This window comes from Tamandua tetradactyla, chromosome 16, assembly GCF_023851605.1.
Source record: "Tamandua tetradactyla isolate mTamTet1 chromosome 16, mTamTet1.pri, whole genome shotgun sequence".
NCBI classification, from domain to species: domain Eukaryota; kingdom Metazoa; phylum Chordata; class Mammalia; order Pilosa; family Myrmecophagidae; genus Tamandua; species Tamandua tetradactyla.
In genome coordinates, this window is record NC_135342.1 from 76,570,637 (window position 1) to 76,584,851 (window position 14,215).

At 41.0% G+C, this 14,215-nt stretch overlaps 1 protein-coding gene and 1 long non-coding RNA gene across 7 annotated transcripts in view; one reads left to right on the forward strand and one right to left on the reverse strand.

Annotated features, from left to right (window-relative positions):
• PLCG2 (phospholipase C gamma 2) overlaps positions 1-14,215 on the forward strand; it is a 172,712-nt gene that overhangs the window by 150,374 nt on the left and 8,123 nt on the right. For both annotated transcript variants that reach the window (XM_077133130.1, XM_077133129.1), the window contains one exon: positions 2,179-2,267. In XM_077133130.1, the coding sequence (XP_076989245.1) occupies positions 2,179-2,267 (89 nt within the window). The remainder of the gene's footprint in view (positions 1-2,178; positions 2,268-14,215) is intronic.
• The window catches only part of LOC143659818 (uncharacterized), a 109,350-nt gene that overhangs the window by 34,979 nt on the left and 60,156 nt on the right, over positions 1-14,215 (reverse strand). The gene's annotated exons all lie outside the window — the stretch shown is intronic.

Below are 14,215 nucleotides of genomic sequence, written 5' to 3' on the forward strand. Positions count from 1 at the left end.
TGGCTGTCCTGTTCAAAAAAAAAAAGAAAATGAGGCTTGGGTGGTCAGTAAAAGCAGGTACGTGGAGCTAGAGACATTGTAGAGTACAGAGCTTAGTTCTCCACATTAGGAGGCTCATGCAGTTATCAGTACCACCGTGCTTGGAACCACATGCCTGGAGTGCAGTCTCCCTGACAGCCTCTGCAGACACCACCGAGCACCGAGCATCCCAGTATACTGACAGTCCATCAGCACCAACTCAAAGTGTGGGCCACAGGCCAGCTTGCTAGAGATAGAGAATCTCAGATCCCTCCCAGAGCTTCAAGTCAGAATCAGCAGTTTAACAAGGTCCAGATGATTCACATGTACATTAAAGTTGAAAAGGCACCGTGTAAGAAATTCCATGGGTATCCAGGCAACGAACAAAATATCCCATCACCTAAAAGAAGGAAACAGACCAGAAGACTTCTTCATCAGCATTCAGTGGGAGCAATATCCCCAAAATCTTCCATGGAAAAGAGTGTGACCTTAGAGTTTTATACCCAAACTGTTATTCAAGTATAAAATCAAAGGACAGATGTTTTCCAACATACACAATTCAGGGATTTTGAAGAAAACAAAAGAGAACAAGTGTGGCCAACCAAGACATGGATGGAGAAGTTCAGTAACAGGATGGTAAGCAATGGGTCATTAGAAAATGTGAATTTGTGCATTTTTATGCAAATTTTCTATCAAAAGAGGAACAAATATTGAGCTCTAGTTAATGAGATACATGCTGACATAAATATTCAAGGGCAAGTATACTGATGTCCTCATCTCACTTTGAAATATATATGAAAAAGATATATTGATAGAGCAACGGACAGCTGATCAAACAAGTATAGCAAAAGGTTAATGGTAGAATGTAGGTGATGGGTGTACAAATACTTACTGTGATAAACTTTTAGCTTTGCGGTATGCTTGAAACTTTTCATAAGAAAGTGTGAGGAAAATATAGAACTAAGCCTCATTTCATGGGAGAATTATGGTTACAAAAAAATGCAATTACTACACACCATGTCGATGCAGAAATAATACAGCTTACCCAGATTAGGAGAAGAAAAGGGAGAAAAGGTGCAGGGTTACCTAAGCATGCCAATTTCCTCATCATAAGCAGTGGAGAGCAAGAATTTCAGAAGATATTTCAAGGCAGTAAATCTACTAATAGTGTAGAAAGTTCTCCAGGAGAACTAAGAATAATAATCGAATGTCAGGGGGCAACAGGAAACTGTGGGAGTTTGGGCACTGTTCATGGTAGATGATCAGCAGATATGGTATAAATAAAAAGCTTTTAAGACAACCTAGGGCCATATAGTGAATTTCCAGGATACTGTGTTAAAAGGAAACTGTTAAGGTTCAGGATTGCTTCGATGGTTTATCATCATTTGTGATTTGAAAGAAATTCAAGCATATGCACAGACTGTCTCTGGAGAGCTCCTGTGTCCTACTGGAATAGAGACGCGATTCAGGTGGCATTGGGGAGACCTCCATTTTTAATTCGTATTTTATGCTATTTAATTAAAACAAGCAAATGAACCAACCTTTGAGATGTGCTGCCTTAAACATTATGAAATGTGGGAAAAAGATTCGGTACTACTTCACCCCCTCAATAAAAAGAAACATTTATGCTGACCTCCCAACACAGGTCCTGGCTGTCACTGGTGATGGCTTTCCATGGTGGATGGTCAGTAACACTATGAACTGCCAGGGGACAGTAGGATCTCCTCCCATTGGAAATCTTTAAAGATAAAACACACTCAGCTGGCCCAAGTGGAGGAAATAGATGTGAAGATTCTGTACTCCTTTAAGTCTTTTGACCTCTGGAGTATTTAAGGAATTGAACCACATCTGCCATCCCTCTAAGTTCAGTGTGGAATGTTCTGTGGATCTTCATTTCTTCTCTTTTGAATGAATTACTATTGTTTCTAGATGTCAGATATTTTCACTTTGCCCTCCCCCAGTATGGATCTGTTAGTTCAAGGCCACATTCTCTAGCCCCTCTCCTGAGCCACTGGGATGGGAACTGTCTTCTATAAGCTCAGCCAGGGCACAAGGCATTGACCTCTGCTTCTTGAACCAGACATATGATCCCTAGGTAGGCCAAGGATGCTGAGGTCTGACCTTACATATTGCCTCTGTCTTTTTCTACTCTTGCTACAGGATTTAGATGTGTTCCTCTCAAGAATGGGTACAGTGAAGACATCGAGCTGGCTTCCCTCCTGGTTTTCTGTGAGATGCGGCCAGTCCTGGTAAGTGTGGTGAAATGCCATTTGGAGTTCCCTGAGCTCTGTCTGCTGCTGCTGCTGCTGGTGGTGGTGCTGGCGGGAGATGGCCTATAAGTAGGCTGATAGACTTGATCCATGTGAGAATTATTCAAACCAAGGAGACAATCTAAAAGAAGATACCTTTCAACTACAGATTTTCCCAGAGGGCCTAGTTTTTGCCCCCCAGCATTCTTCTTTCTTGGAAAAATGCTTTATAATTCTGCAAGTAGGCAATAGAGATGGAAAGGGTGAAGCTCCTAGGAAGTTCCTCCTAGTTTCATTTCAGCAAGAGTCAGCCTACTGATGCTTTCCTGAATAAAACTCATCCTTCTTGGGTGCTTCTTCCTGCCCAGTGGTCTGTGGTAATTCCGGCAGAGGGCCTGACAGCACCCAGAGAGGGTTTCTCTCGGCCTGTCCCTGGGAAGGGAGTTCAGTGATCCCTGCTTCCCATAGTAGGTAGCCTTCCTTTTGTGGTTCTCTGTGCCTGGAGGAAACTTCCTTCTTGGTCCTTTTGGTTTTCAAGGCCCAGAAGACACCTAGTCTCTTCTCCGGCTAACCAGTTTAGGTAGACTTGGGGGGAATCTTGGGCTCACTGGACTATTAAAGGATGAGACAAGATTTCTCAGGGCAAAGGATTAAGAAGGCAGCACCAAGCTGAAAGGTGGTCAGGGTCTTGTGTGTGATGGTAGAAGAATGTCTTGAGTATTTATTGTGAATCTGGAGCTTGAGAATCTTCACAAAGGCTTCTCCCATAGAAGCAAGTCCCTTGGTGAACTTTCTGCAATGTCTCATGTATGGCCAAAGTAAACTTTTCCAGTAGTTTTCCATTCCCTCTTCCCACTACAAAACCACCGAGCTCAGCTTGGGTGGGATGAGTTCTACAGCAACCCAGCTTCTCCTAGTCTAGAAACACTGTGACTTGGACCCCAGGGGGCAGAGCTGGCCTTGGTTGGCACCCGTGGATACACACCTTTTCTTCTTCTGGCTGTTCCGGGGCCTGCAGTGCTGTTGCTCTGGCCATAAGAACTAAACAGTGATTTGGAAGCTGCTTATGTGGCAACTTGGAGAAAACGGCCAAGAACCTTCAAATGGGGATGGAGATGGCAGGGGTGGGGCCAGCTTTTTAACAGCCATGGCAGTGGTCCTGCACTAAAAATTCATAAACTTGACTCAGAGGAAGGCATGTTAGGTTTTTCTGCATAGCCATTTCCTCTGTGTTCAGTTTTAGCAAACTTGGTAGTGTTCCACCTCAAAGCATTTTAGGACCATCAGAATGGAAGGGGATGCAAAAATAAGAAAGAAAAAAAAAGAAATGCGGTAAAAAGTATGCAGAGACTGAAAAGGCACAGGGGCTGGGGACCAAGGACAAATATGGCCTCGATGCAGGCCAAAGGCATTGCTTTGTTAATGTAAAATAAGCTCATGGTGACTAAATTCTGGCTTACAAGGATGGATAATGGAAAGTTTTCCATTTAAATGCTAGTGCTTTTGACTCCATAAAAAGAAATGTAATGTTCATAGGAAAATTATGTTTTTCACTTGAACTTTAATTATAGATTAAAAAAGAAATCATCTTTCATAATTTTCCTTGTGTTAGAAATGCTCTTTCATGGAAGTTTACATAAATTCCTCCCTTTACCAGGTGACTAAGTCAGCCAACAAATCCTTGTTGAGAATGTCCAAGTTTTAAATTTCTTCTTGTTTAGGGTGAATTATGCATTTGTCAATTTGTCATTAATAATATGGTCTGAGGCCTTTAATAAGTCCATTAAAAGACTGAAGCCAGCATATATTATTTTGTATAAATGGTTAGCAGTTAAAAAACCATAGCCAGATTCTGCTCAAAGTATGGTTTTATAATTTGGGAGAAAGGGAGTAAATAAAATTAGCATTTTGATCTATTGTTTCCTACGCATATTTACTCTTGATAGAGTTATAATTGTTACAATGCAAAATTACATGTATAATTTTTCTTTAAAGCTGGTTCCCTTCTTCCCCCAACTTTGGCACTATTGACATATTGGACTGGATAATTCTTTCTGTGGGGCTGTCCTGTGCACTGAAGGATGTTTAGCAGCATCTCTGGTCTCTACTCACTAGACATTAGTAGCATCCTCTCGTCATGACAACCAAAACTCTCCAAACATGGCCCAGTGTCCCCTGGGTGGCCAGATTGTTCTCAGTTGAAAAGCACTGCTTTCAAGTGAGTTTAGAAGCACTTTTCAGACTATTGCATAATCTTTGTTGACATTTAAATGACCGTGGAGACTCACATCACATGGATCAACAGATTAACCATTCCTAATGTTGAGCAGTTAGATGGAATCTGCTTCCAAAGAAGCAGTCATCAGCATCTTCATGGTTACCCTTTTCCTCCTCTAATTCAGAACTGCTTACTTAGGATCCATTCCCAGAAATGGAATTAGTAGGATTAATTCAGCAGGATAGCTGATAAAATTCTAGAACCTGAGCTTTCAGCAAAAGCCCTGAATATGTAAGCTTGAAGACCCCTTTGCTCAATCAAGTTCACCTCTTCTCTAGCTGAACAGAGAATCTGGGATTCATCCATCTGTTGCCTGGGGAAAGGGAAACAGCACTTCCTCTCTGTATACATAAAGCCCATCTGCAGACATTTCACAGAAAAGCGAAGTGATAAAAGTGGTTTCAGATGCTGGTAGGACAGCATTTATCTAGACACTGCTCGGCAAAACTGTTGTAAACAACCCAGAAACATTATAAATAATTTAAATGATTAGGTATCACTGGCAGCAGAGAAGATTAGTTGATTTAAAAGAAAATTACATTCATCCAGATTTGACTTGCTTGACGAGGGAAGTCTAATGCTTTGGCTGCTACTGGTGATGCCACTGGAGCCAGAGAGAAGAGAGAGTGTGTGCATGTACGTGGGTTGGGGGCAGGGGTGGTTGCATGGAGTTCCAAATGGCAAGTCAACTCACACAAATCTGTTTTCTGAAAGAGTTTTAAAGGAAAAGTTGAGTGTGGGTGAATTTCCTTGCAGTTGCTGGTTCTTGAGATTTTAAATTCCTCATGTGTCATCTGGTTCTGAGCAACACAGGTGCTCCTCAGCGTGCCCACCGCACACTGGAGGTGAAGCTTCTCTCTGGGAGCTGGGCTGGGTTATGTTGGGGAGACCTGAGCTTCCTTCCTTGATGCTGAGGGTCAGACTGGGCTTATTTTTCACTGTATCCTCTGGGGTACCAAGGAATGACACGGATGAGCAGCCTCAAGGAAGGGTTGTCTGAGCAAGTGATTGATCCAGTCCATGACTGAGATGGAGTTGACTCAAAAAACAATTGCTGAGCTAGTGTTTAAAGCCCCCGAAAACTGTCAGTAAGTACTTTAAGCCTTTGTTTTCTTAGCTGTATAATGGTTTGTAAAGAGTATTTTTTAATGCCATTTTATCACCTATTACATTTTGTTATGAGGAGTCCCCATAAGTCATGCAGTGAAACCACATTAGTATTCTGGTCTATTTTCTTTGCCTCATGTATATATATATTTGCATATGATAGTTCTGCTGTTATATTCCTATAATACACATGAATGTGTGCTCTTTTCCTATTTCATACATGACTTGAAGCATTTGTCCACATGTAATGTGATTGTTAAAGCAGACTATTCCATCATGGCAGAGGTACCTTAATTCACTCAGCCGTTTCCCACAGAGGGACAGTTATGTTCGCAGTATTTTGCTTTATAAATAATGCAGGTCTTCTTGTAAGTAATGTCATTTGATTAAATGCTACTTCCCGAGGCTAGATATTTAGTAATGGAATAATAGATCAAAGAAAAAGAAGACCATTTTTTTTATACATATCAAAATTGTTCTCTGCAAGTAAATAGTTTCTTTTAAATTGATGTATTATATCCAGTCTTGCCATTAATTGCAAGGGGCCTCCACTCAGATGATCCACACTGATGAGATTTTTAAGAATTTTGTGCGTGAAAGATGAGCAAGGGGGATTGAGGAAAATCTGGCAGCTGTAATATCATCCTTGTCACCACGTGGGCCAGCTGGAGGTGGTGCATTTGAGAAAACTGGTTGGTGCATTTAAGAAAACTGGTTGCTCAGGATCTCTTGAGAACCGATCCTGAGATGGATGCTTTGTGCTGGGTGGGTGCTAAGGTATAAGAATGGAAAGGCCTAGAAGGAAGGACCAGGAGGCTGTGGTTCTGGGCAAGGGCTCAGCCACAGCAGATGGGCAGATCCCTTTGTAGATGGGCTACAACACCCGTTCTAGAATCCTGGGGATTGGGAGGGCAAACCACACTCCAGCCAAGCTGGTCTTGGTTGTTGAGATGGAAGATTTCTTGACACCTGTGGACCTGGAGGCACAGAAAAAAGACCTCCCTGTGTCTTCATAACTGGATGAAGATTTTCCAGTTTGTTCAGTACTGTTTACAAAGAACAGAAGGTCCTATGCCTAGCACCCAAGGCCCCATAATTTGACTTTACCACTGAAGGGGTAGAACCCAGTGCTTGGTTCAATAGGCAGTGCTGTTACTTCTTATGGGGTGATGAGACTGTGATTCTGTTAAATAAGAGTTCTTGAAACAGAAGAAATACACTGAAAATGTTTCATTACAGTCTTCTGGTGCTAACAAAATGTCAGCAAAAACTCAGGAGTTGAAAGGGAGTAAAAAGTGTCCTGAAAGTTGCAACTTCGATGGCTGGGGGATCAGTAGACAAACAAGGCATCCTGCAAGGGGAGAGTTAATTCTGATATTTTGATGGAAAAAGAAAATGTAATTTTAATTAGGATTGTTAAAAAGCTGAGGATAACCACTATAAGGATTGAAAAGCAGTGCAGAAATAAGGAAGCAAAGGGAGAGATAAACGGAAACTTGACCAAGAGAGAAAATATAAGGAAAAGGATAGAAGCGGAAATTAAAATACAGTGTCTGGTAATCACACTGGAATGAATAGTATATTATTTGGTGATTGGTTTGCATTCTTTTTTAAGAAAAGAAGATAAGGAATCCAATGGTACAATGTTTATAAGAAATAAACCAGAAAGCAGACTACTGCTAAAAGAAAGACTCCAGGTACTTGAGGATCTCACAGACCAGACAGCATACCATCAGAAAGTAGAAGGGAGCGTCTCTGAGGAGGTTGGGGCTTACAGGGGCAAATGTGGAAGCAGGCTAGCAAATGTCCTGACTGGACTGGCTGACAAGTTTCCTTTTTCCATTGGGGTGTCTTACACAAAGTGGAGTGCAGAGATACATTGATTAGCAGGGTATGCTTGTACCTTGGGATAAAGCTAGCTTTCCTGGACCAGGTATTTATCTGCTGTTCTGAAAGGTATGTCCTTTTCCATTTTCGTGGAGCCCCTGCAGGTCAACTGTTTTTGTTTTCCATTTCCGGGAAGGAGTCCCTCTTGGCAACCCACCCAATGCAAGTGGCCATTTTATTTTACTTAACACTGAAGAAAGATAATTAACAGGAGTGGAAGAGTTACTGGGGAAAATCAGAAAGGGGAGAAGTGAACAAAAGTGGAATTTAAGATCCTCAGTACTGAAAGGAATTAAGAACAACAACGTGTAATGATAAAATGTTTGGTTTTCAGGAGGGATATGAATCATAGGTATTTAAAAAATGAAACATATAGTACCCAAATATATAAGACAAAAGCTGTCAATGCAGAGGCAACTTGATAAAAAAAAAATCTTTCAGAATTTGGAAGATCAAGTATACAAAAAACCCAACAAGGACAGAAGATCAAAATAATATGAATGACAAAGTGAATTTAAGAGATACACAACTTTTTGTCCTACAAATAGATTATATCCTGTTTTCTTCTGCCTGTTCCTCAGAATTTTTAAGAAGTTTATTAAATACTTGACTACAAAGAAAATCTTAATCCATTTTAAAAAATAACTAGTGCATATAAGTCACTATTTGACTATATGACCTGATAAAATTTGAAAATAAAACAAGTAAATTCCTAAAGAATAGTAAAACCTTTAGGTCATTACTGTAGTTAGAAGAAGAAATCATTTGTCTTTAAATAGTTTCACAACAAATACTGAAAACACGCACTACATATTCATCTTAAGAAAATGTTTAAAGACCAATAAAATAAACTAACAAGTGAGGAACAAAATAGAGATAAAAGTCAATCAAACAAAACATAAAACAAACAAAAATAGGAAAAAATAAAACAAATGCTGGTTAACTGAAATACCAATTAAATGAATTTTTTGCATACTTAGTAAAGGAACGAACTAAGAGCAAAACTATACAATCGTAAACATGGAAAAGGAGGCTGGATGGTCTGGAGGTTTTATGGCCCCCTGAAAAGATCATGCTCTTAAAGCTAATCCATTTGTGTGGATGCAGGCCTGTTGTGGGTGTTGACTAGGCTGTTTCAGCAGAAGCACACCCCAGGTTGGTCTTCTCTTACTGGAGTCTTTTATAAGAGGAAGAAATTCAGAGAAACAGAGAAAAAAAGCCCATGGAGTCTGAGAGAGAAGGACGCAGAAGACAGAGAAAAAGACACAAAACTTGAGAGAGAAGACCACCGACAGCATGGCGAGCAGAGTCAGCAGATGCCGCTGTGTGCCCTGGCATGTGGCAGAGGCATCCAGGATCTCCAGCTCACCTATTGATACTGTGACTAGGACATTTTCACAGCCTCAGAACTATAAACTTGGAAACTAATAAGTCCCAATTGTTAAAAGCCAGCCCATTTCTGATATATTTTGGCAGCTTTAGCAAAGTAAAACGGATTTTGGCACCAGAAGAGTATGGTGCTGAAATTGCAAATACCAAAAATGCTAGAATGGTTTTATAAATGGATAAATGGAAGATTCTGGAAGAATTGTGTGAGGTGTTTGAGAAAAGACCTAGATCACTTTGAAGAGATTTTTGATAGAAATATGACGCCTTCCAATGAGTCTTTAGTTAGAAATAGGAATGTGTCATTGCAAACTGGAGGAAAGGCAATCCTCGTGTTAAAGTGGCGGAGAACTTGGCAAAATTGAGTCCTGATGTCAGATGAAAGGAAGAATTGAAAGTGACAAGCTTGGATATTTAAATGAGGAGACTTCTAAACTAAGTGTGGAAAGTACAGCCTGGTTCCTCCTTGCAGCTTATTGTAAAATGTGAGAGGGAAGGGATAAGCTGAGAACTGAACTCTTAAGTACAAAGAAACTAGAAATAGATGGTTTGGAAAATTCTGAGATTCCAGAAATTGAACCCCCATAGAATAGTGCCCCATGTGAGCATTTAATTTTGCATGAACCCAGCCAGCCATTTCAGTGAAAGTTAGGACTGGAAATGCAGCTATCCAGAAAGACTCTGTGGATGGTCCTACTGGCTGAGGTTTTGGACCCTTGTGTACTGCATGCAAAACCAACACTTTTTTTTTTTTTTTGCAAGATCTGCATGAATGGGAACCACTGCCAGCCCAGCTAAAAGGGACAGACTGAGGGAAAAATGACTTAAAAGGCAGAACCATGGAAGCTGAGGCCTGGAGCAAAGACACCTCATGCCAGGAGAGTAGACCCACCCATGTATGTGGAAAGGGTGAGTCTGCTTTGCAGCTTGTAGAGGATGGGCCTTCCACCCCATTGTTCAGGAAAAGTGTTAGCACCCCAGTCTTCAGAGAGGGTGGAGCACGTTCCCCGGTGACTGGGGAGAGCCTGGCTGCCACCCCACTGTTCTGAGGAGGGTGAGCCTTGTCCTGAACAGTGACAGAGTCTGGTCTGGTTGCCACCCCAATGCTTGAGAAGGATGAGATCTGGAGTCCAGCTGCCTTGATGTTTGAAGAGGGTGTAGCCATGAGCACGGCTGTCACCCCAATGCTTGGAGATGCTGGAGTCTTCACCCCAGTGCTTGGAGAGAACCTGTTAATATTTTTCAAGGCAAAGCCTTCTAGAAAAAATGTGAAAGATGATGAAACATCTTATCCAGGTAGAAGGGCTGAGAACAGGGTGGGGCACATCCCACGAACCCAGGCATCAGCCTGAAAGAATTCCCAGGGCCATAACTGGGAAAACCTGAGCAACAAAGCAAATGCTGACAATGCTGAATTAAAACCCAGGGAATAAAATAAGTATCCAGGTGTCTATGAATGAAGCAAACAAGGAAAAGAGACAGCTCTTCCTTACAGGAGAATTCCAATTAATATATGTAGAAGGAATGAGGGAATTAGAAAACCAACATTGAAAAACACAATAATAATCGCTGAAGGCAAGATTTATCAATGAATGCTAAAATTAGGACACTTAGATAGTATCAAAGTATCTTCCTCTAAGAAATGTATTAATTTCAGAGAGCAACACAGTAACTTCACTGTGCATAAGCCAGGCAGATGCCATCCTAACCCAGTCAAGACTGCATCAGCAGTGATAAGGCACGGTGAGATCAGGTAGCCTCTTGGGCATTCTTGCCCAAGCACATACCCTCAGAGGAGTCACGAGACAATACCAAACTTGATTTGAGGGACACGGTGCATAACAGTGAACCCTTATGTTCTTTGCGAGGGTCTAGGGAAGACTGGGGAAATGTCATAGGCCAGAGGAATCTTAGGAGACTGACAGCTAAATCTTGGATTGGATCTCGGAACAGTAAAAAGGACATTAGTGGAAAAACTGGTGGAATCCAAGTAGTTAACACACCTGCACCAGTATTAATCTTCATTTTGATAATGGTGCGATGGTCGGGCAAGATATTAACATGGGGGAATCTGGTGGTGAAGACTATATGGGACTCTGTCCTATCACTGCAACTTCTCTGACAAGTTTAAAACTAAATTCAGTAAAAAGCATCTGTAGGGAAAAATAAACAAAAAACGAGAGGTGGAAAACTTCGTGAAGATTTTGTTACAGACCACGAAAAGCTCATAACTAAAAATTTATCCCACCATTCCAAGTATCTTAAAAAAAATCTTCTAAGCAAGGGATTAAAGAAGGTATAAGGGTTGAAATGGGGAATAGGTATATAATCATAATATAAAAGCAAATTGATAAGTCTTTGTAGGGAAGATAAAGTATGTGTGAGAAATATCCAAGGTACTATTTCCTGAAGATAAAACCTAAGACTGAAAAATCAAGAACTTGCAGTGTAAGCAGTTATCTAGAGTTATGTGATTAATTACTAAAACAGCTATTGACTTGAGGCAGCAGGAAAATGGGTGGGGGATGGTGAATGAGGGGATTGTTCTGTAATAATCTCTTATATATTTATTGAGTCTTTAAACTCTATGCATATATAATTAATAAAAACTGAAAGGTAAGACATGAAAAAATATGTCCACATAAATACAAATATATAAACATTTATAATAGCATTACTCATAATAACCCAAAAGTGGAACCAACCCAAATATCCATCAAGTGGAGAGTGGAAAAACCCAACATGGTATATGCATACAACAGACTCTTTTTGAGTCATTGAAAGGAGTGAGGTACTGACAGATGCGGCAACATGGATGAACCTTGAAAATATGATGCTAAGTGAAAGAAGGCAGACACAAAAGACCACATATGGAATGCTATTCATATGACATGTTCAGAATAGGCAAACCAAAGACACAGAAAGTAGGTTAATGGTTGCTGGGAAGAGAGGTGGGGAAATAAATGGGGAAAGAGGGGGAGGAAGCAGTGGTAGACAGCTAGAGGGCACAGGGTTTCTTTCTTTTTGGAAAAACATGGTCAGGCTCTGGGAATTGATCCTGGGTTTCCAGCACGGCACACAAGAATTCTGCCACTGAACCACTGTTGCACCACCCAGCACAGGGTTTCTTTTTGAAGTGATGAAAGTGTTCCAAAATGGACGGTGGCAATTGTTAGATTTGAAGAAGGTGGAAGCAGACTGATCACAGGTGAAGGAATTTATTCAGATACCAGCATGGTGGGAGTCTGAAGTCAGACTTCATCTGCCAAAGAGAGCAATTAAAGGATCTTTACACGTGAGGGTCTGGGCTGGGTGAAAAGTTAAACGCCCCTGCAGTCATGCAGGGCTGTAACTGCCAGAGGGTGAATACAGCTGCTGGAGGGCCAGTGTGGGATCAGTTATGGAACTGCTGTGTGGGAATATCCGTTAATGGCCAGTCACATCATGGGGGGAGGAGTCTTGCCTAACAGCAATCATGGCACAATTCTGCAAATATACTAAAAAACATTGACTGAATGAATTGTATGGCATGCGAATGGTTTCTCAATAAATAAGTTCTAAAATGGTGTTAGGAGTAGATGATGCAGTGCTGGGAAGCAAATGATCTGTTCAAGGGCATTTGCTATGAAATCGAGAAAGGAAATGGTTCAGTAGCCAGAAGGGGCTGTGGGGTGAAGGGAGAGGTGTTATAAGACGGGCTGCAGGCTGCTGCTGGGGAGGACCCAGTAGAGGGGAGAGAGGGATAATGCGGGGGAGAAAAGGAACATGTACAAGATTAAAACATGAGCAGGAGGGAGATGGTGGGCAGGCTGGAAAGATGGTGTGAGATGTGGTACAGGTGCTCAGACTGGCAGAGTTGGTGGTGGAAAGATGAACTTTATCTTATTAATAAATATGTCTCATCTAACTGCTTCTGTTTCCACTTGAAACAGGAAGCAAAATCATCAGCTATGAATAAGGAGGTTTAAAAGAAACTGTCATCTTTAGAGAACAGAAAAAATTTCTGAGAGAAAGATAGAATAGTGTTCTTTAATATGCTTCTATAATCTGCATTAATATTTAATTCAGGATTTTTCCACTGGTGTTCGTTAGGAGTTTGGTCTGTAGTTGGGGGAGGTTTTGGTCAGGGTTTGTTAGGCTTGGCTGCATTAAAGTTATTTGGAAGCCTGCCTTCCTTTTTAGGGCTATTGCACAGAATTGGTGTTACCTGCTTCCTGTATCTAACTGATGTTAGACAGCATTTGTGAAACTTTTGGGGCATTATTGTAAAAAGTTTCCCATTTTCTTCAAGGATAAAATTAGTCTCCAATTTTTTTCTCTCTTTGGGGTCATTTCCTATAAGAAATATGTGTGTGGGTGATATAAGTGTGTGTGTATATATTATATATATAGCATGTGAGAAAGATATATGTATGCGAATGAGATATAGGAGACAGATTTGAGAGAGATGGATTTGAGATATATATGATACAATATCCCTATATAATGTACGTACATGTATTCGTTTTTTCAGTATCACCTTGGCTTTTATTTATTTTGCAGGGTTTAGCAAAGCAATAGTCCTTTTAATTTCTTCTTCTATCATGTCTTATTTGCAAGGCTATTTGTGCCTCCATGCTTTTCTTGATTAAGGTAGATAGGGATTATGTACTTAATTGTTCCTGTGCATATGTTTGAGTTTTTCCCATAAAACCCAGCTCTTATTACATTTATTTTGTATTTTATTTTTTGGCTGTTTTCTACTTTCTTCATTTCTACATTTATCTGAACTGAATCAATCTGCTTTCCCTAGGGTACTGCTGTTCTTTATATAACTCCTTATGTTTGAATGCTTAATTTGTGTATTTCGTTTCATTTTTGGTTGCTACTGCTGGGGACTGAAGGGTGGGTGCAGATTTGGGGCCAGGGCGGCTGTCACCTTTCTGAAGGGGGGTGGGGGTGGACGGGAGGGGACAGATGTGGTAGGTTCCCAGGAACCCAGGCCAGTGGGCACCTCCTTGCTTCAGGACAAAGCTGCCCCAGCACTGCGGCCAGAACAAGCACAGAGCCCTGAGCTGTCTGTGTGGCACTTTGCTGGCCCTTCCCTTGAGAGCTGCCCCCTGTTAGACATTCTGAAAACCAAACACAGAGCTACAGGGAGGGGAACGCTGCCCATTCAAGATAAGCCTGCAAATTAAAAACTTAAAGCACAGGAGGAAAATAATGTTACGATAGCTAACAAATGTAAGAGAATTCACTCCAATGAATCTGAAAATTGTAATAGAGAATTGAAAAAATAACATGTATTTGA